A 23,630-nucleotide genomic window follows, 5' to 3' on the forward strand; every position below is an offset into this window, starting at 1 on the left:
CTGAACAAACTGAATGCTCAATGTTGACATCTAATGTAAATTGAAGGTCGCAACTCTGAATCCTGGCAAGGCAATGTCAGCCTTCCACCATTTCGATGTCAGAAATGTGAGCATCATTGAGTAATATAAAAGAATGCTGTTGACAGCATGTAGAGATGGCAAAACCGTTGTATGAAGAGCAAGTAAATAATATTGTTACAAATGCATCACACAGTCTGCAGACTTTTGCTTCATATTTGGTTTCTATTGGAATAATGACGAAGTTCAAGGAAATAAGAGAAAATATATGTTTAAGTTTATTTTATAGACTCATATATAGACCCAGGAAAAATTTCTCCAACTCCGGCTTAATCTAGCATAATTTTTGTGAATTCTGTATTGCGCTTGTTATGCAAAATTCATAAAATTACGCCATCACACTACTTTTTTTAATTTTTTTTTTTAGAGTGAGCCCAGGAACAACAAAATTGGCCGAACTGCAAGCAGCTGTTGTTTGTGGCAGTTGTGTTTTTTGTGCCATTCTTTTTCAGTGTGAAATGCGACTTCTTGACCAAACTGTAAGAGAGGGCGCATTTCACATTAAAATATAGAGCTATGTGCCAAATTCCATTTCTTTTTTTAAAAAATTTGAAGTATTATGGTAATTACGTGAAAGCAAATTGTGCCATGAAGCAGCTGAAATAGGTCATCAGACACGAAGGCCAAGAATTATGGGATGCCGGAAACCTCTGCCTACTCTCAAATTTGCTTGAAGCCACTTTCAGTGAGACTTTTACAAGGCCAGGCAATATAGCACGTCAACCAAAAGGTTCCTGCAGGGTAAATTGTACTTGTCAAAAGTGTCAGAGAGCTAAAATGATTGAGAAATATTTTTAAAAATCAGAGGAAGCTAAAAATCAAGGTGGACAGCAGGAGGAAATCAGAGACCAACTTAGGAAACTCGAGAACTGGCAACCAGAAAGACACAGGACTGAGGTGCGGACACAAAGCGTTGTGTGTACTAAGAGAGTCCCTTACATAAAGGAAAACCTGCAAGTGAAACTGTTATTCTATGACTGACCCACAGCCCTAATCATCGAGCATGACGGCACAAATACATCAACCCAGATATTTTAAAGTGAAATAGGCCATATTTATAAGGCAACCATTTTCATAAACCGTAAGTCCGATCCAACTAATAAATCCAATTTATTTAACACCCAACTCCCCCCACCCCCCAAAAACCTTCCAGGAACCGCAAACCGACAAACCACCAAGTCACATCCAAAAGCAAACTAGCGTAATTCCTCAAACTAACTCTTTGATCTCTCCAATCTGCTTTTTCTTGCCCTGCTCTATAGTTCCTTGAACCAGACTAGATTTCCTACTTCTAAAGCACGCCAATAAATGGTCATGTAAGCACAGCAGCGCAGGTTCACCCCTTAGTAGTAATCCAACCCTTGTGGTTTTCTTATTTGTAGGATACCCTTTCTGGTCAATACCGGTCCTGCAGTGGCGGTAAAGCTTAAACGACCCCAGACCTGTGCTATCGGAAAAAAAAAGAAAAAAAAAGCCCACAAACTAAAGAAAAAAAGATAATCCGGATGCAAACTAACTAGACCAATTTCGCTCAACTACATAATTTCCCTTAAACCTAATTATTCCCAGCTCAACAAGTCAACTGCCAATCCAACAGAAGTGAAAGATCCTGCAGAAATGGCCGCCTTTCACCATGATCTCAACCTAAAACCCCACCCTCAAACTGATACATCTGGCCAGCACCACTCTTGCTTAAAAAAACATGAGGAGATATGTCCTTCATACTTACCCAAACACTTCCACTGTGAGCATCCACTGCAACATCAGCATAAGGCCTGGGTCTTTCTGCAAAGGTTCCACTGTAAGAATATGGGACTCATGAGTGGGCAGAGAATGTGCAAAGCAAGACGGACTGCTGAGCTTACGAGACGTACGCCGCTTTGCTGAATGGAAGATCTGAGATGCCAGAACACCAATGGCCAAGAACCGTGCAAGACCCAGCAGTAGGAGAATGACATATATCCACCATCCTTGTCCGTATCCCATATGTCTTTGACAGAGCTTGAATGTCCAAAGAAATAGAATGGCAGGCGAAAGCCGAAACGCAAAGAGATATTTGAAATCGAGGAGCATTCTCTTCAAAATGTTTACTAGTTTTCAGTATTGAAAGGGAGAACCAGACCGAGAAAGTGCCATTTTGTTCCCATTCGGACGAAAAGAAACAGCCTAGATTATTTTCCAGATACGTTTGATGAGCCCATAACTTGGGCGAAACCAGTCCTCAGTTGCTTGTGTTCCAGTTCACAGAGGAACTGGGTTGGTATTTCGGGTTGGACTGTTCCCACCGAAACAGGGACAAGACTGATTTGCATATAGTTGGGTCAAACCTGGGGTGACACAGTGTGCAAAATAACGATGGATTGGAATGCAGCACGAGTGATTACCAGTAGCTTAGATTAATTCAGGCATTCCATACATCATTCTTTTGTCTACGTCAGTTCTCAGAGTAAAGCATATGTACAAAAATAAGCGGCATTGGGAGGTCATGTATTACATTGACGACTGTCACACGTCCACTAGTAGGAGTACCAGAGATGGACATAACCATAGTCATGAATGAGTGCACTGTTGCAAAACCTCATTCAACAGATCCGCCAGTTGCATTAGATGCAGTGCGGCTGTACTAAACACAATCACACGTGGGGCAAATGGTCATAACCCCTCAGGGACAAGATAAAAAGTGACTAAACTGTATGTGAGAATATGATAAAAATGATTAATTTATGAATGTCCTGCATCTGATATACCCTGTGCTTAACACGTGCAAGCTGCTGCAATTGGTGGCCATTGTGACTCATTTTTGGGCATTCGGTCTGATTTTTCATCATCAGACATTGACCCAGGATAAGAGAGGGCAAAACAAGGAGGAAGAGAAAGGTGCGGAACAGTGACAAAGGGACAAAGGGAGAAAGCAGTGATGAAAAACTGTGCGCAAGACTGAGATAAAGAAATGGTAATTGTAGGGTGGTAGAAGAATGAGGTATGATGTAGAGCAGGGGTACTCATAGTACGGCCCGCGGGCCGATGGCGGCCCGGCAAGCCTTCCTGGGCGGCCCGCGGACCTTGTAGATACCTGTGTTAAAAAAAATAATAATAATAATTGTGTTAGCAAATACCGCAGCAGCAGCGCGGACTCAAGAGACTCTGCTCTGTGGGGGCCGGAGAGGGGGATTTCAGTGACTGTCAGAGGGGAGCTTCAGGGCGCTAAGAGCTGAAGTACAACAAAGCCTCATTAACATTTAAACGGTCTTTTACAGACCTGTGAAGTACTGGGGCGCGGCTGTGTGTGTGCGCTGATGAAGCTGTCTCAGCCCGGGCTGAGGGCTGACACACACACACATGGTTGAGATGACAGTACACCTTCACAGATCTCTTGCTTCCTTCGTGGGTTCTTCACATTGCACTCATTGCCTCCCCTGCAATTGCAGTTATTACTTTCCTTCCGTCCTTTCTGCAGACGAGGGTCTCCCTCTAGGAAACAGGGTGACGAGGTTAAGGTGCCAGGCTAAACGCATAGAACAAATCGTTCCCACGCAGTGGTGACAGTCGGGGAATCCAATCACCATGCTTCAGAGGATTACACTCCTGCGCTGCATTCGTCACTATTCATGCAGCAAGGATAAGTTACATTAACTCCAAGCTTGAGTCTTCTTTAAAAAAAAAGCACTTGTTCAAGTGTATTTATAATACAGAAAAATCCCACATGCATTCAGATACGACATGCCCTGGAGTGGGGTGGGCAGAGCATAATGGAACATGAGGCTCAATTGCAGGAAGTATGGCCTCTCACATCCTGTTTATTACAGTTGGGTCCCACTGTGCTCTTCGATTTTTGGTGCTATGCAGTACTTTTAAGACCGTCTTGCCGTTTCTCGTCGTTCAAATGGGTGTAATGTCTGATATTTATATGTTTCCCTCGTCTTCAGTGCTTGATTATGTTTGCGAGGAAGTGTCACTCATATTTGTGGAAATGTCACTCATAATTACACTGAAACTATTAAAATGTCACACATATCAATCTAAAACCTTGGCAGCCATGGAGGGTGAGGGAGACAGAGGGAGAGGGAGAGGTAGGGAGGATGACAGAGGGAGGGAGGCAGAGAGAGCAGGAGGGAGAGGGAGACTAAGAGGGAGACAGAGGGAGGGAGACAGAGGGAGGGAGACAGGGAGGGAGACAGAGGGAGGGAGACAGAGGGAGGGAGACAGGGAGGGAGACAGAGGGAGGGAGACAGAGGGAGGGAGACAGACAGGGAGGGAGATAGAGGAGAGGGATGGAGGATAGGGAGGGAGACAGAGGGAGGGAGACAGAGGGAGGGAGAGAGAGGGAGGGAGGGAGACAGAGGGAGGTAGAGGAAGGGAGACAGAGAGAGACAGAGCGAGGGAGGCAGAGAGGGATGGAGACAAAGAGGGAGAGAGACAGAGGGGGACGGAGACAGAGGGAGGGAGACGGAGGGAGACGGAGACAGAGGCAGACAGAGACAAAGGGGGACAGAGACAGAGGGGGACAGAGACAGAGGGGGACAGAGACAGAGGGGGACAGAGACAGAGGGGGACAGAGACAGAGGGGGACGGAGCCGGAGGGGGGACAGAGCCGGAGACGGAGAGAGGGGGGGGGAGACAGGGAGAGGGAGGGAGACAGGGAGAGGGAGGGAGAGGGAGGGAGGGCGAGAGACAGGGAGAGAGGGAGGGAGGGAGGGAGAGAGGGAGGGAGGGAGAGAGGGAGGGAGAGGGAGAGAGAGAGGGAGAGAGGGAGGGAGAGGGAGATGGAGGGAGGGGGAGGGAGAGAGGGAGGGAGAGAGGGAGATGGAGGGAGAGAGAGGGAGGGGGAGGGAGAGGGAGGGGGGGGAGAGGGAGAGGGAGGGAGGGAGGGAGAGAGGGAGAGAGGGGGAGGGAGAGAGGGAGAGAGAAAGATGGAGGGAGAGGGAGGGAGAGGGAGAGGGAGGGAGAGGGAGGGGGAGAGAGGGAGAGGGAGGGAGGGGGAGGGGGAGGGAGGGAGAGAAGGAGGGTGGGAGGGAGGGAGGGAGAGGGAGGGAGAGGGTGGGAGGGGGAGGGAGGGGGAGGGAGGGAGACAGACGGAGGGAGAGAGACAGGGAGGGAAAGAGACGGGGAGGGAGGGAGAGAGGGAGAGAGGGAGGGAGGGAGGGAGAGGGAGGAAGGGGGAGGGAGGGAGGGGGAGGGAGGGAGGGGGAGGGAGGGAGGGAGAGGGAGGGAGAGGGTGGGAGGGGGAGGGAGGGGGAGGGAGGGAGACAGACGGAGGGAGAGAGACAGGGAGGGAAAGAGACGGGGAGGGAGGGAGAGAGGGAGAGAGGGAGGGAGGGAGGGAGAGGGAGGAAGGGGGAGGGAGGGAGGGGGAGGGAGGGAGGGGGAGGGAGGGAGGGAGAGGGAGGGAGGGAGAGGGAGGAAGGGGGAGGGAGGGAGGGAGAGGGAGGAAGGGGGAGGGAGGGAGAGGGAGGGAGAGGGAGGGAGCAAAAGAGAGAGAGAAAGATATGTGTGTATGCTGGGTCTGGTGGCTCAGTGGACGAAGGCGTCTGCTGCAGGGACCTGTGTTCAACCTCATGGTCACAATTATTTTTTGCTTTAGCACCGCCCCCTCCTCCTCTGACCCCGCCCCCACCGGTGCGGCCCTCGGCCACAAACCACACTGTAAATTTGGCCCCCGAGAGAAAGTTTGTGAGTACCCATGATGTAGAGTCAAGATTAGGCAGCCTTGATATCTGGCAATCCGGGCTTTTAGAAGTGCCGGATGCAGGCTCCTAAGGAAAACTCGGTGCCCCTCTGCGTATTTGAAATGTAATTACTAGATATACTTACTGAAATTAAGTTCCAAGGGCACTTAATCACAAGATTTGGAAAAGTAATCGGCGGCTGCACAAAGGAAACAAGATGCAAAGAGGAAGTGCCTCTGGACTGGCACCAGATCCGAAACAAAAGAGGACACAAAATACGCACTGGCAGAGAACCAAACCGCACTGAAAGCAGGTATGGTTTGCAGATCCTCCTTTGAAATCAGCAAAGGAGAACATGAGACGTGAATGTGTCCTGTGGAGCTGACAAACCTATATAGAAAATGGAAAATAAAAAAGTGTTGGACAGGGCTTAACCATGACCTGCACATCACATGCTCCTCTTATCATGAAGAAGGTATGCAGAACGGTATGGATACGGACCGCTGTCCCAACGCCCAGAAAAGCTCAAGTCTTTTAGGAACTAATTGCTGCAGCATTCCGTTTTAGATGGTCCTCAACTCAATTCAATTCTTTATTGTTTAATTAGTTAAAATCATTACAAAACTCAATGCTGTTTCCACTGAATAGGGTGGTCTGACCTGGGTCCAGAGCAGGACCGTCAGAAGTACTGAGGTATTATGATATGTTTGAAGGATTTCAGTGTTGTGGTTGTAGTATATAACATGCCTACCATTCTTTTCAATACAGAAAAGTGTCAAAGAGCTATTTTACACTGGAATACAAGTTTGCGTATCACATCAGCTCCCCTCTCCAGATGAGCGTTTTAGATCCACACACGTGCCAGGGTTCCCTCAATTTTTGTTTTCTTTAAAAATGCCTCTAATTTTTCCCTCTAAGTCTAGTTTCTTTGATTTCTTATTTTATTTGCTCGTCTCTGTTTAGGAGGGATGTCTGCAGCAGACAAATGATCATAACTCAGTATCTTACCAGAAAGAGGAGTTACTTCACAGCCCACTATAATGCGCAGTGCCAGAGTAATTTTTAAGAATACAAAGTCTGTACTGAAATTCTGACACACAGTAAGTCAGCTTTGTGACAGTTCTGTAGATGTTTCAGTACAGATATACTAGCGCACAATACAAGTAAAGATACTGTTAAGTACTGTAATTCCACATAGCACTACTAATCAGGGTAGAGGCGCAGTGTGGGAGTTCTGTAAAGTATTCAGACTCTGTAAAAATGTACGGTGAGAGTCAGAATGGAGGTGCTTTGCAGGAACTTTTGAGTGCAGACTACATAGAGACCAAAGCATTATAAGTGAGAGAGATGACTACATATTTAGAATTAGACATTTTAGCACATCAGAAATGCAATTTAGAACATTTAAAAGAAATTAAATGCACGTTTAGAAACAACTTACAAATTATGTGATTACCTTTAAGAAAACAAATAATTTAAACTGAATTATATTGTAGAAGTGACAGCTGTAGACACGAAAAAAAATATTAGAAATGCTTCATTTATAATTGCACGTTTTCAAAAATGTTGCACCAAGCAACTATACTTTAGCCTGTGTAGCGACTAGGCCCGAGGTTTTCTTTTCAAACTTTACTCATAGTAAAATACACTGTGCAACGGCTTAACATTGATGTCATCCTAGAAATGTGCTGACTTTAATATGTTCATTCAGTTTCCTCTCACCCCATGTTAGATCATTTCACCAAGAATAATCGACTTATAGAAACTGTAAGAACAAGTGGTGATGTAGACTTATAAATGTTGCTTCAATATTCACTTAATATATGTTTTCACATTTGCTGACTAGCTTTTGTTTCTGCATTGAAACTCATAATGAGCCTGTAGCTTAGGTAAGAGGGTTCTCATGGGAACCTTACCTCATTTAACAATTCTGTTCAATAAATTTAACAAGCCAGAAGACAGGAGTGCAGACTGTGGAAATTGGAAAGAAGATGTATCGTATGGCTGACAACACCACCTTACGAGCTGTTCTGATTGGATATCAAGTTTTAGCGACATTGCGGGAGCGATGCATGTATTGAAAGGTTATAATAACAAGTGCTCCAAGCTAGTTAGACACCACACCTCTACTTCCCTTTTCCCATCCGGTAGTCTTTCTGCTGGATTTCTCCTCTACCCAAGACTCTTCTTCATGGAGAGTTGATTTCCTTCTAGATATTTTATGGTGATTCGTATATTAGTTTGTGGTTGATGCTACTGCACGGATCACTATTGTAAAACAGTTGCTCCTGCAATTGTGGAGAACTCGGCTGAGTTTTCCAAGAACTACTCTTGATGAGAAGTTCTATTTTCATTTATCGCTCTTTTCCACCAGAATTCTTTATGGTTTCTTATCTAGAACAGGTCCCTTAGTTAGCTTACTGGATTTCTCTACGGAACACATATTTTAATTGCGGATTTCTAATCCTTCTTTCATTATTTCTGTAAATTACTAAACAGAATAAAGAGATGAAATTCTTACCTTATTGATGAAAAAATTATTTAAAACTATGTTAACCTCTCTTCATTGACTCATCATCTTGAATTATAAAAGACTATGATGTGTTGATGACTATTTCACAGAGTACTCTAATTCTGAGCATGGTGGAAAAGGTCCAGTGACTTCTTCGGAGCCTGGAGGATTCCCTATGGTGCTACTTGTAAGTGGGTGTATGTAAAGATCTGAAAAATCAGGAGAGACCTTTGGGCGCCAGCATAGGCATCATGATGCACTGTGGAAGCTCTGAATATGTCATAGAGAAGGAAAGACAAAAAGAGAGGCAGGCCGAACATTTCATCTATCCCTCCACTACCCTTTGCAGTCTGGTGCTTATAGTTCTGGTTTACCCAAAAAGCATACATGTCTACAAGTACTGGAATGCATTAAAAAAAGACGTCACTGTGAGGTCCCTTCATGCCTTGAATTTGACAACTTAGCAGGTGAGAGCAGCCTCTGTTGTGCGGAAGGGGGTCCACTTTGCATTCCTGACGGTACAAGTCACTGCATGTAAGATCTGAGTGCCTCATACAGTTGTAAATTGCACTGTGCATTCTGGCGTTTGTTCTATTTGTAAAAGCACCACCAGATGGCAAATAAATACTAGGCATTGCTGTACAAATGCCTTGTATGGCACAATTTGGCTTGATTCGGAAAATACTTGGGAGGTAGGCAAAGGGATGGGCAAATGGCGGGCTGGTGTTGGCTCTTGCCAAAAAGAAGGACTAGGCAAAGACATGAAGAATGTTGGTCTGGGAGCATCTGTGCTAAAAATGAGAACTAAAAGAATATTAAATGGATATGTTTACATATGTTAGAACCAAAAACCCCTGCAGATACAGCAGTGGCAGAAATATAACTGTCCGAGTATGCATGTTTATGAAAACTCTGAATAAAAGACCAAGCACTTAATCCCATATCATACCCTTCTTTAACTCTTCCATGTCAACCCTTCCAAGCTCTCTTTGGTAAGGACTATATCTTACTTTGTACTTATCCATAGCATGCTGGTCTGGTAGTCTCTCTCTACTGCCAGAGCTTTCAAAGGGTATGGAGGGGAAGGCGGGTGCAAGGGAGGTGGGTGGAGTGAATACTCTGCTGGATGATGTCCAGTGTTGCGTGCGACAGTCCACAAGTTATCATCGCTACATGGAGAGTTGCTGCAGGAAATACAAGTCTAGGCAGCCGATCGAGAACTGAGGAAAGGAAGGTCATACTTGCTGTTGTTAGATAGCAGAATCTTGGCTGTGTCAGCCATAGGCATCATTTCAACCAAAGAAATTCTGCAGAGTATGGAATGTGTGTGTTAGGAAGGCTGTCCCACATTTCTCAAAGTAACTTTGACGGAGCGCAGTGTACCAAGTACAACTCTAGATTTAACTATTCCAGCTCCAAGCTTCTGGGTGCTGCAAAACGCTTGCACGCTACAGGTAATAATAAGCATTTGCAATGCAATCGGTCTTGCCTTTGGGACCTTAGAACGAATTAGCTATGCAGCACATTAGCCTGGGTGCTGAAACATCTTCTGTTCTTTAACATGAAGGGAAAGTAAGCACCAAACTCGTTGACACGCCAGGTATGGAAACACATGGAGAGAAATATTGCCTTTCAGCTGGAAATGGAATAGTCCAAACCTTTGTTTTTAATATAAAATCATGGCCTTCGGTGTCATATCACTGAAAATACAAGATTTGAAAAAAATATTATTGTATGAGTGCTTGTGGAAGACAATTTCTATGGACTGAAATCTATAGAATGCTAAAGTGTTTCTGGTATTTTACTGACCTCTGCTGGTCGTTTTCTATCAAGAAAGTCAAATAGAGGCAGTTGCCAGAAAAATAAAAAATATAAAGTCCCTCAGCAGAAAGCAATTCTGGTATTTTACTGACCTGTACTGGTCGTTTTTTATCAAGAAAGTTAAATAGAGGCAATTGAACAAGCAGCAAGCAATTCTGGTATTTTATTGACCTCTGCTGGTCGTTTTCTATCAAGACAGTTAAATAGAGGCAGTTGAACAAAAAAAAAAAGTCTCTAAGCGGAAGCAGACAAGTCCTAGGGTTGATCTCCAGAGCCCACAAAGTACATACACATATAAGTATATACTAAACTATGTACAAGAGGTCTTGAATGCTCTACCTAAAAAATGTGCCAGTTGCAGGAACCCTCGGTTAAGGAGCTAATCTCCACTATCAGGAAGGCTTCACGGATTAGTGGACATCGGATCAAATGGAATATCTTTGTTTATGTCATTGTAGTGGAAATAAATGAGGCACAATTACATGCTATTTAGAGCCACTGTACAAATATGCACATGTTCATGCATTTACTACAGTGCAAAAGTGAAGTTGCAGTTTAAGATCACAGCACAGCGAACTTGAGAAAAACAATATTTACTGACTTACAGATTGCATATTACAACTACTTAACAGATGGAAACAATCCTTCAAATGGAGACAGCCTCTGTTTGTGTTTTAACAACTTTTTAAATAAATGCATTTGTTTATGTAAACGTGCATGCATTTTTGTGGTATATGTGTATGTGTACAAGGGAGACGACCTGAATACATAAGTACTTTAATGGAGTGATTGAAAAGAGAGAAAATGAAAAAAATATCTCCACAAACCGGAGCAGTGTAAGGAGACATGTACTTGGTCCATGCGCTATGGGAAGGTCGAACACGAGAAGAGGGCATGACGCCCGCATGTCATTACGAATGGCATAAAACAAAATGAGAGCGATGCTGATGTTTACTGTAAATGGGCAGCCTATAAGCTCACAGATAGCGCATGTGCGGTCTAGCCAAGACCTAAAACCCAAGAGCTGAGAAGGGCATCTATCGGGCCGTCCATTTTTACGTTCATCCTTGGAGTGGAAAAAAAATCTTAAGGCATTAATAGTCCCACCCTTCACCGCCCTTTAATATAACTTTAAAATACTCGTTACAAATAATATTTCAGTCTCATCATTTCATATTTGATTGACCCTAAAATAAAATTTCCAACAAAGTCATTGGTTATTTATTTATCTTGCGCAACTAACCATTGGCAAGGCAAATAGTCCTGGTGTGTTTTAGGTATGGCAGTTGTTGTGATATATTTCAGTGCAAGAACAGAAAGAGGCTGAAAATACCCGTTGGGCGGGACACTATTCTAAGCACAGATTTTTAGCTTATGTGTTTAAGCCTAGCCCTTAATTACATAGGCCACTCCCATTTGAGAGACCAACCTCCGGCAGTTATTTCATTACACTTAAAGCCCTGAGTGCCTTTGTATTTATTACGTCATTACTGCTCGGATCATTTTCCGTTGTCCATCAATAAATAAACGTGTATTAAACTTACTGAATATGCTGCTACCACCACCCTGCGCCAGCAACGGATAAATGAAACTATTTTAGAGACATAATCCACTAGTGTTCTCATGGAAAGTGGCTCGTAGACAAAGATTCCCGATTTGTCTGTAAGTGTGCCAAAGTAACATTCTAATCCCCAAAAATGGGAGAAATTAAGTTCGTCCACGTGCAGGTCCCAACCTGTGGTTTAGTGTTAAAAATAATCGTCTCCATGAGAAACTTCGTTGAAGAAAAAAAAAAACACGCAACAAAAACCGTCCTATTCTCACGCGGCAGCTGCTCGAACTATTTATATATATATAAAGCGGATGATCAGAGGGCACAAAAGCGAAAGGAGTACGTGTGCGCGTGGGTCTCTTGAGGGGCGGGGCCTGCTGACGTGCCAGCCCTGAGCGACAGACATTCGCTCACTCCGCCACACCTCCAGCCTCCGCTATAAATACTCCGTCTGCCGCGCTGTTCTATAATTATCCTGGCATTTCAGGAGTGGGCAGGAGGGGAAACTTGAGCAACAGGCAGACGGACGCACCTCGACCGGTACAGTTGGTGCTTTTAAGTGTACACTGGTTGTTAAGTGGCAGCGAAAGAACCCGCGGCTGGTCAGAAAGAGACTCCCAGAGGGACGCAAATTATATTTTTAAGAGCTTTTTTCCATTACTGTAGAAATAATTCAATTTCCAGTTTCATTCCTCGATGCTACAAAAAAAAAAAAAAAACAACATTCATTGCGAGTAACAGCCAGGCAAGGAAGCACCTCTTGCGCAGGAGGTCTGCCTACCGAAAACAAAGTGATAACAAAACAATGTATTTTACTTTAAGATTATGAACGGTCAGGACTCATTTTAAACGCACAGCCACCAGGACGGAGAGCTGTGCGAGTTCGATCCTCGATCAGGCACATACCGTGTGTAGTCTTGTGAAGGCAGTCTACAACTTGCTCCCAAAGTGTGGTTTAAGCGAATTAACGTAAACGTAAAATAACCTCCTGCGCGCCCACGACTGGTGCCAAATTATCGCTTCATTGCTCCAGCCGTTGTCGTTTTGACAGAAAGACAAAGTTGCAGAAAATCTGGATTCTACTATTGTGGCATCCCTCATTTACATTAAAAAAAGCTGTCCGAAGGTGAAAGAACTTTTGTGGGCTCACAAAGTGCGCTTACAGCCCGCCCCATTGTTTATCATTGGTTGTCAGTATTGTCACTCTCGTTTTCTTGCTTATTCAAAGGATTGCCATCCTCTTCTTGTGTATGTCGTTCCCCAGGCGCCTAGCCTCTTTAACGTCCTTTGACCGGATGCATTGTATACTTCCACTTCTTCACTTATAGGGAACTACTTTTTCTTTCCGATTAAGCACTCCATGAGAGTGAATGTATTTTCCAGCTCCCTCCTTTGTTTTCTTCTACTCGCATTCTTTGTTGCTTTAGCTCATGTGCTTCTTTCTCCGCCTGCATTGCCCTCTCCTTTGTGTGGTGCTTCTCCCTTCCTCCCCTCAACCACTACCCGTAGCCTCACTACCCAATACCACCACTTGCTCCTTCGGTGCTCTCCCATTCCTTCCAGTCCATCAAAGGATTTTATTTCTTTGTTCGAAAATATATTATATATTTTTTTTTGGGGGGGGGGGGGCACCTCACAGCTCCCCTTTGCTGCTGAGCAACTCTGCTTTAAGAAATGCACTTTAGTGCAACTTCAAAATTATTTTTTTCATGAACTGAACCATGTTACATCTATCATCTTGGGTCGGTAAATAAAAAATAAAATACAAAAATAAATAAAATGTCCTCTGTATCATTACGGAGAGGCAAGCATGTGTGGTGATTCATGTACGTACTATAGGAATAACATCACAGCCATCTTTTTTCTTTATTTTGCAAGCACTACACAGCAGCCGTAAAATTAATTTTACCATTGCTGCACAGCATCAGCAAAATCATTTCCAAGGGCAATAGTTAATAAGGCGAGACATATTGTCTTTCCCAATACTTGTTCTGTAAGCACTCGTAGCATTCACCTACTATAGTCCTGATTCGAGCAAAACATTCTAAACTGTGGAATATTTCTGCAGGTCTGATGTACAGTAGGTTATTTGACTAGTAGCATAACGGTCTGTGCTAGAGTACAGCCAGTTCTGGCTAGCCAATAGAAAGTTGCATTCTGGGACGTGTAGTTCTGTTTTTAACATTGTAAATATAATTTTATACACCCTACTGTTAAATGAGCTGTTGGCTAACAAAAGACAAATGGACCTAGAGTAACAAGACCCCTGGCCTCTTGGTATTTATGGAGCAGGGCACTTAGTTTCAGTGAGAAAGTTCCACGGCCTGCTCACCGAAAAGGGCACCAAAGGACTCAGTCACCAGACTCCCGCAGGCATATCCAGTAACTTGCTTAATCACCACAAAGGTTGGGAAATACTGACCTGTCTCTGCCCCTTTCCATGCTACTGAATCCAGCTGGCTTTACGTTAAGATTTAGATGTGAATTATTAATAGAAACGGTAACAACCAGACTACATTGTACAACCAGACATTTTTGCCCTAATCTGACAACTAATCCACGATGATGGATTCAACCCAAATCTGTGACTGAGGGTAATGTCTGAAAAGTTTCAGTACTCCGTCCATCATCTCCTTGTGTTTGCTTTGTTCGCCGTAAGTTGGCAAGGTATGCCCAGACATGGGTCCCTTTCTCCCTTTGCCACTAGATTCAAGCTAGCCTGGCTGATGAGGGGTGTTACTCCGAAACCGGTCCCAGGATGCTGGTTTCCGGTACAGGGAAGACCTGGCTTGGCAGATCGGGCTGAACAGTTCCCATGAGGCACAGGGTCAAGACTGATTTACATACGGCTGGGTCTGAACTGGGGTGGCAAAGTGAGATAAAGAACGATGAGGGATTCAACCCAGGTCTGTGACAGGGGGTGGTGTCTGAAATGTTTCCGTGCTCCGTCCACTCCTTGTGTTTGCTTTGTGCGCCCTAAGTTGGCAGGGTAAACCCAGATGTGGGTCCCTTGCTCACTTTGCCACTGGAGTCAAGCTAGCCTGGCTGATGAGGGCTGTTACCATGAAACCGGTCCCAGGATGCTTGTTTCCGGGTACAGGGAAGACCTGGCATGCAGTTCCGTTTGGACTGTTCTGATGAGGCACAGGGTCAAGACTGGTTTAAGTATGGCTGGGTTTGAACTGGGGTGAAGTGAGCTAAAGAACAATGATGGATTCAATCCAGATCTGTGACTGAGGTGAGTGTGTAAAAAATGTCAGTGCTCCGTCCATCATCTCCTAGTGTTTGCTTTGATCTAATTCAGCTACCCATTAAGTGTATTACATATTTTTTTATCTAATCCTGCTACCCTTTCAATGCAATATATATTTCTTTGTTTTAATGTTACAATCTTTGTAGATGAAATGTACGATATCATATTACTCTCATATTCTGATAAAGTGCCTGCACAATATGATTCGTTTTCTACCCACATATGCCTACAAAGCTCTCCACGACGAAAGACCCGAACATTTGAACCACCGCCTCGCATTCCACACACCCGCCATACAACTCTGCTCCACCTAACTTGCCCTGACCTCCGTCCCAGGAGATCAGAAGTGGAGGAAGATCCTTTGCTTACCTCACCGTCATGACCTTAAACACCCTGCCTCTCCACCTCAGGCAATCTGTGTCGTTGACCCAATCAGGAAGGACCTCAAGACCTGGCTCTGATCCTCCACAGCCAGACAGATCAGCAGCTCCCACCTCCCTCCAGCGCCATGAGACCCTCACGGATGAGTAGCCGAGCTATACAAACCCTTGATTGATTAACCCAGAATGTGTGGGAAATAAAAAATATTATAAACACAAATGGGGAGAGGTGGAGGTAGACGTTAGGTTCATCCTCCAGACTGTGTATAGTTATGAACGAATATGTAACTGACAGATCAGAGAACCTAACCAAAGAGAAGGGCTGCAGCTAAATGTGAAAAACAATGACCCAAAACTAAGAAGAGAAAATTCTCTTCTTGAGTCCCCGCACTCACCAAGGGTTGCCCCTAGGTGACATGCTTCATCATTGGGGCCATTCCAGACCGCTACTGTCTGGGGCGTGCTGCAACTTGCGGAACTACGTAGGAGCACTTTTTGTGAAAAAATGTGTAGTGCAGTGTTTGGGGGAGTGGTGATCCTAAAAATACCTAGCTAGTGAGCGATTAATTTATTCCTGCTACTAGTTTGTATGGATAACAAGCATTGGAAATGCAATAGGTCTCGCAGCATTAGAGTTAGTGCTTTTAGAATTGTTTATGGGTTTTTTTGTAAATCTTTAGCATTTTTGTTTCCTGTAGCCAATGCTAAAGAATAAAAAAAAAAAAGCCATAAACATTTCTAAAAGCTCTAACTCAAATGCTCCGAGACCTATTGCACTGTGTGAGGGTGAGGAGTTGAGGGTGAGTGAGGGTGAGGGTGGGTGAGGGTGAGTGAGGGGTTGAGGGTGAGTGAGGGGTTGAGGGTGAGTGAGGGGTTGAGGGTGAGTGAGAGTGAGGGAGGGTGAGAGTGAGGGTGAGTGAGGGTGAGGGTGAGTGAGGGTGAGTGAGGGTGAGTAAGGGTGAGGGTGAGTGAGGGTGAGGGTGAGTGAGGGTGAGGTATTGAGGGTGAGTGAGGGTAGAGGGTGAGAGAGGGTGAGGGTGAGTGAGTGTGAGGTGTTGAGGGTGAGTGAGGGTGAGGCGTTGAGGGTGAGTGAGGGTGAGTGTGGGTGAGGGTGAGTGAGGGTGAGGTGTTGAAGGTGAGGGACGGACCCATATCATATTGTTTAGTACCTTGTGTATTTCCGGAAGCCATTCATATGCCCTATGTGTTTATTGAATGATCTGAAAAACCCACTGATGTCTTATGCATTCTTTCTTGTCAGTGAGTATCGTGCACCTAAATAGTGGTGTTAGGTTATCTTAAGAGGAAGTTGATTCCTAGGACACAGTAATATAACATAGCTTAACTCAATGGCACACATAAATGTTTGTATTGTCAATGAATTAGAGGCTTTTCACATTAATAAGCGCAATGGGAATCCATCTTTCTCTGTTCTTCCGTGCAGCTGTTCTACCCCATCCTATGAGTATTAAATAATGCGCCATTTTGTAACAATGGCTCACAGGAGGTTCAGTTTCTCTCTTAAATTGAAGCACATGGCACTTTGAGCCAACGAAAATCAGAACGTTCGGGGACTCGTGATTGCTTTGAACTTGAAACACGTATGTTTGAATAAAAACAATTTCACAGCTTAGATAGCAAATAAACATTTTTGTATATTAGTTGCTCTTGTCATCATCACTACATACTTGTAAGTAGCGGATGCTGTACGCAGAGGTTAGCGAGTTTGGGAACTTCACGAGGACAGAGCTGTGCAACCTGCAAGAGCGCGCGGATGAAGGAAGAGAGAAAGAACAAAAGACGCAAGGCGTCGGAGCATTAATCATGCTCAGCTGCGAGAGCTCGAGTATGCACCGGCATGCATATATCGTAATTAAAGCGAGGCTTCCCCTGTACACCAATAAATAGAGTCAGCCCGGTAGCACACTTTAGATGAAGCTTCCTTCTGAGAATAGCGAAGAAATATTGCCGGGTGGCATGCGCGAGGCAGGAGGTCAAGCAGAGCTCCCTGTTCCCCGCAGTGAATCCTATATCAAAAGTAAACTCGACCTACTTGCAGCGTCCCTGTTTATTTTTAAATGAGGTCGCAGTATTGATCCGGCAGCAGACGGAGAGCAATGGATGTGTGCCGGGCTCGCGGGGCGATCGGCATTCGTTTAGTGCTTTTGTCTCTAAGGTTGTCTTTTTAGGCAGTGGCGTTTTGACAAGCCTCCCTTTTGCATTACTGTCTTACACTTAGGAGGCGGAGGCACCGTGCCAGCTAGGTACTCATCCGGGAGACTAAATCATCTTGAAAGTGTTCTGTATGTGTGTGCTCGCGCCACGGTTGGGTCTGTCGTTGTTAAACTGTTGTTTCCTGCTGCGCGTGTGATGAACGGAGGGAAGAGAGGGGAGGGGGGAGAGAAATGCGACACGGCGGGAAGGGGAGGGGGCGGAGTGGGTAAAATAAACAAACAAGACGGAGGGAAGAGAGGGGAGGGGGGAGTAGAAATGCGACACGGCGGGAAGGGGAGGGGGCGGAGCGGGTAAAATAAACAAACAAGACGGAGGGAAGAGAGGGGAGGGGGGGAGGAGAAATGCGACACGGCGGGAAGGGGAGGGGGCGGAGCGGGTAAAACAAGACGGACGTGCACGCGCTTTTAAGCTCAATGCACATGCGCATTGAGCTTAAAAGTCACGGGCACTGCAAGGAATCGCCACGATTCCTTGCAGTGGATAAAGAGTGGATAAGCCCCCATAGTCTCGCTTGCTCGATGCGCATGCGCATCGACAGGCGAGACCTAAAAAGGGGTTAATAGTAGGGAGGAAGTGTAACTGTTATGTGTATACTTTCCCTAGTATTTGGTCGACATGTTTCGAGGTGTCCCCTAAACCACTTCTTCAGGACCACGACCAGCCCCATGCATACCACTCTGTGAGAAAAACTATCCTATACTAAAGAAATAATATAATAAAGAACAGATGTACACCTAATGTGTGAGCACCAAATTTAATACATACGGTTGAAATCACACTCATAGTATTTCTTTTTTGGCAACGGTGTGCCTCATGGACTACCAGGGGCTTGTAGTAACCTTGGCTCAGCAGTCCTCCGTCAATGACACCTACTCGTACCCGGGCGGACCACATATTGGAAATTAAAAATAGACAGACTGCAGAACTCCTATATATCTGTAAAGCCAGGTTAATATCTGAAAATGACAGAATACTAAAACTCACCCACTTTAAAGTATGTTCTGTAACTTCTACTTGTGGAGTTAACATGAGTTCATTAATGGCGTAGGAGAAGTTATAGGGGCTTTGTTTGTGATTATGGAACATAGATTTGAATCCAGAGTTTGGCATTTGACCGAATAGTGTGTGATTCTGAGCAATTCACTTAATCTCTTTGTGTTCAAGTGTGTCAAATTATACTGTGAAATATATGTGTTTTAATCTAAAATATAAAGGCTCACTTGATGTACACGACCTTGCCTCAATTGCCAACATCCCAATAATTAACATCGCTCTGTTCCTTACTAGCCTGAATTACAGTAAATAAATACCAATGCATGCCTTAAAAATCGCAATAACTAAGACAAATAAAAACAGATGTAGCTACAGAAAGAGGTGCCCAATTCTGGGCCACAAAGGCCAGATATTCAGGCTATCCATATAGTGAAAGTTTCCTATAAATTCAAATGTCAACCATTTACAGTTCGTGCTTAACCTGAATACCTGGCATAGGATCCTACTGTTGTGTACCATGTAGGAAAAACCTGATACTAGTGTATTCACTCATCACTGTAGGCAATCAGCGAGATGCAAAGCTTCGCCTTTAAAATGACTCCAGGTCAGAACGAGAACCAAAAGCAGCCCTGGCAAAAATGATCAAAACAGCCCGGTCCCACCCTCTCTCTTTTTTCCCCATTCATTCTCACTTACTTCACGTGAGGACCCAATGGGGAGACAGGTTGTAAATTGCCCTCCATCTCATTTTCTGCTGTTGATGATTTAGAATCCAGTAGTTTCTATGAATTGTATCGAATCAATTAACTCTTTCCTTTTCTAATACCAATAATATCACAATCATCAGTTTAATCATTTTCAATTCATGTAAATCCTGACAAGTGTTTCGCCCTTCTTTGCACTCATCAGAGGAGGATACATTTGAGCTACTTTTCATTAGATTATTAAAGTTACGAACCTGTTTATCTTGCAGGTCGGAAGAGAGTTCATAGCTCTCTGAAAGGGATCGCGACCTTTTGATCGCTTCTTCTTCTGCCTGCTTTCGCAGGATAGATGTTGAGTGCTGCAGCTTGGGTCTTCTAGAACGCTGCCCTGGGGAAATGGAATACAGCCCATAGGGAGTATGGTCGTACTGATCTGGACTTATCGACGAGCTGTGCGTGATTGGCCCTTGGTGGTAGCTCGATGCGCTGTCACAGGAACCGCCAGTATCACCTCCTTGAGCTTCACCCTCAACACTAGAAACAGAGAAAATACTCTAGTTAGCAATGAAACGCAAAGTTTGTGCTCATGAAACCGAAACAATACTAACGGATTTCTAATGCTTTTAATACAAACTATTTCGTAGGGGTATTTTGCAATGACCGTACATTTCAGTTTACTTGCCAGTGAAATGACAAATTGTTTGGCACTGGCTTATGGAGAGTAATAACGTTTCTGTGCATAACACTCTTCACTTAAAAGTGCCAACATTTTGCATTAAAACCATCATATACGGTTCAATGTAGGTAAAAAGAGAAACAGCCCTTTGCTTGGACAACCACCCACATGCAACTCATTACCCATCTGATGCAACATACGTTCTGCACCGACACAATTAAAACAAACAGTCATATACATTAACAAAACAGTTTAACTCAGGGGTGTCCAATGTTGGTCCAAAAGGGCCAGAGCTATGCCACATTTTCATGATATTCGCACGAGATAAATGTACAATTCATTCATTTCAATACAAAATGTTTATAGTTCCCGGCTCTATTGAAAATCAGGTACCTTCTCCAGCCCTCGTTGTCCATCACTCGTTACAACTATCGTAAGTATTATTAATCTGTGCGTAATCAATTCAGTATAAGCACAAATGTTGTTTAGAAAGTAGATTCTGGAACAATAATGACCAATATTACGACTATCCATAATGTTAGTTAGAACTGTTAAAATACTAAACAATATTCGTTCATCTTGTGTAACAGGCGCACCATCGTCTGCATTTCACTGGGAAAAAATGTACATTTCAGGCAGATCACGGAGACACAACAAAGAACAAGCACTGGCAAAGTCAACAGTTCGAAATTTCCAGAACTACATGCACTCACCGACGACCAGACACATTTTGAAAGCGGTAAGCCGGCCAGGGTCGGAGGAGATATACACTCCCTTACCTGTGTACATTTTGATACAAAAGCTACGCCCCTGAGCACCTACAGTTCCACATACGCAGAGTTGTAGTAACGCACTGCGTGTACGGCGTACCAGTTAGGAGAAGAAGCAAACTTCTCGTGCGAACTGTCCGCAAAAGGCGTGGGTTCCTTCCCAGAATGAAGATGACAGTCTGTTGTTTGCACAGCAGGCACTTCCGTCAGAGGTCAAAGTACACAGCGTTCTGAGGGCAGTCGTGTGCGCAGAGGACACGGCGAATCGGATCAAAGCTTACACCTACAATAATGCTTATGAGCGCAGGTTATGCATGTATCCCCAGGGTGGTGGGGGTGGTGAAGGCTGAACTATGCGCCTTGAAAACTGCATCACTCATCTTACACAAAGAAATGCCCCACTGATCACAAACACGTCCAAAAACACCTGTCAGTAAAAGCGGTTTCATTTTACTAGTCCCACATTATTTAAGGAGGGGTTAACGGCAAAGCACTAGCAAAATGTACAGGGACAAGCACAAATGTACCAAAAGTTGAATTCAGTGGCCAGCGGTCATGCAGTCCGATACAGTGCTGGGTAGACTTGTTTTGAGTAGGACTGGGTGAAACTTAATTTACGCCGGTGTACTTCATGTGCTTTTGGGGGATTTCCGCAGTACACTTCTTAAATTACACCAAGCCACTTTGCATAAATACCCGCCATTGATTGTACACATTTCCCACGAACGCGTCATTTGCAGTAACATTTTCCCGTGAAAGAATGGTAACAACAAAATGCGAGCAGACGGGGTTCGTGATCATTTTTTCATGCAGTTTTTTTTAGCGTGAAAAACGTGTCCTTGCGTGAAAAATTGCAGCGAGGATGCATTTGGCGCTAAAATAAAGCGCGAAATTAGAGATTTGCATTTTTATGTAATTGTGCCAACATTTTGAGCAATTAATTACACAACTGTAAATTAAGTTACTTTCACACACCTCCCGTTCTGAGTCACAGGATACACCCATGAAGTCACAAATGCGTGCCAACCAATTTCTCTATATGCCCAAAAGTGCTACGGAGTATGCACGAGTTAACAAATAACCCAACCGCCAAAATAAAACTTAGTGCAAAAATAAACACGGACCTGGTGCTGTAGAGTATGGGCATTGTGCCCTAAAATATTTCCAAAGAAAACTATGGAGTGGATAGGAGGTGAGCTGTTAAACAGGTATTGTAGGCCCGCTGGGAACAGGCACAGACAGAGGGGCAGTGGAAGGGAAGAAGATGCAGGAGCTGAGGTGTCAAAAGGAAAACTACAGAATAACAGATTAGTCCAAGGGACTTGGAGGAAGAAGTAGCAATAAATGTGCGAAGAGTAGGGTGGTCACCTCCTTCCAGGTCATTTCGACTGCTGTTTCTAGTCCTGGACCTTTGTGTGATAGCCTAATGCATACTGGGTGCTGTAGTCTTGTTTTTTGTTCACCTAAATTATTTAGACGAACACCTGAAAACAATGATTTTGTAGGCATGGAGTGGGGTGGTCATCTTATTGAGGAGTTAGTCGGTGGAGCCCAGATGTAATCTGTAGGCTTGCGTGGGGAGTGACGGGAGAACTGTGAGAGTGCAACGCAGAGTCTGCATGGGATTGGAAGCGTTACAGTGATCATGGATAGGTGCTGTGAATGGGGTATGGTGAGTAGATGTGATGGGGACAGAAGGATGGTGGGAGTAGGCCCAGAAAGGAAAGTAGGAGGGGATTAAATCTAGGAAAAGGTATCTGAGGAGGATATGCATCGTCTACAAAGGTAGAAGAAGGCTGTTAAGATGCCACGAAGAAGACCAAAAGACTGAGAGCACTGTGAGAAGGTGATGTTTGGGGAGGCAAGGGTTTGGCGGCAGGTCCCGTGGCATCGGAGCGTAAAGGACTAAAGAGCCCTCAGCATGGCCATAGTTTAGAACTTAATCAGAGGATGGGGGGGGTCTTCCCTGAATTTGGGATCCTGGTCCTGGCATTCACTGGAATTATGCGGCAGTGGATGGCCAAATTATGCGGCAGGGTTGAGTAAACTATGTGGCAAAAAGGAAAATTATGCAGCGTTATGCGGCACATTCTGGAATAGCATTATTTCGTTACTTTGTCAATTTTAAAGTTGTTAACACTGTCTGGGCATTAGTTTCACCACTTTATTATTTAACACCCAAGTATAGCAATAAGCAACAGAAACTTTGCAAAGGGCCTTCCACTGCGCAGCAACAAGTGTCGCTGGGTAACTTTTGAACAGTTTAAGCTGAAAACAATTTTATTTGTTAAAATCTGCAGATTATGCAGCAGATGATGGATTATGTGGCAAAAGCGGCAAATCTGTACTTATGCGAAAATCGCTGCAGCCACACAATCACATAATTCCAGTGGCCCTGAACATAGTGGTGGGAGCAGCTGACTGTTGGGTATACTTACTTGATGTTAGGATTGGTTCTTTGGCACTCGGGCTAACACCCTGCCCAGTCATCCAAGAACCTAGGAATAGTGGGGGACAACCACCTCTCAAAGAAAAGAAAAGTCAACGCAGTCGTGTGTCTGTGTCTCCCCCTCTCTCTCTCCTGTAACAATTTCCACATCCCAACCGGAAACTTCACTCCTGCTCGCTAACACCCCCTGTACCAATAGTCGTGCTTTCCAACACCGCACACCTGAAGTCTGGAAGGCTCCCTCTCCCCTTCAGAACCACCTCTTCAGAACAACAAAGAACTGGACACATGGCTCTTTATCTAGACCACAGACTCGTGCAGCACAGCCCCTCGTTTTGTTCTACCACCCGGATTAGATAATATATTATAACATAAAACATAACACAACATAACATACAAAGACGTTGTGGGGATAGTGGGGGGGAGGCCAGGGTAAGGGGTTACAGTTGGAAAGCTCTTTGAGGACCACCTTCCAGAGAGCTGCATGGACAGCTCGAGGGCAGGTTTCAGGAGTGTTTCCCATCGTGTCAGCTCACCTCAT

General features: G+C 44.6%; 1 protein-coding gene across 13 annotated transcripts in view; it reads right to left on the reverse strand.

The window, feature by feature from the left end:
- The window catches only part of IQSEC1 (IQ motif and Sec7 domain ArfGEF 1), a 492,992-nt gene that overhangs the window by 105,229 nt on the left and 364,133 nt on the right, over positions 1-23,630 (reverse strand). For 8 of the 13 annotated variants that reach the window (XM_078661440.1, XM_078661441.1, XM_078661442.1 and 5 more), the window contains exon 2: positions 19,449-19,728. Coding sequence is in view for 5 of the 13 variants with exons in the window: in XM_078661441.1 (XP_078517567.1) it covers positions 19,449-19,728 (280 nt within the window). In the remaining 8 variants the exon portion in view is untranslated. Of the gene's footprint in view, positions 1-19,448; positions 19,729-20,649; positions 20,849-23,630 lie in introns of those variants that run through there. The other 5 variants (XM_078661446.1, XM_078661443.1, XM_078661445.1 and 2 more) reach the window with 4 other exon arrangements.

The sequence above is a fragment of the Lissotriton helveticus genome, chromosome 9, assembly GCF_964261635.1.
Source record: "Lissotriton helveticus chromosome 9, aLisHel1.1, whole genome shotgun sequence".
Classification (NCBI taxonomy): domain Eukaryota; kingdom Metazoa; phylum Chordata; class Amphibia; order Caudata; family Salamandridae; genus Lissotriton; species Lissotriton helveticus.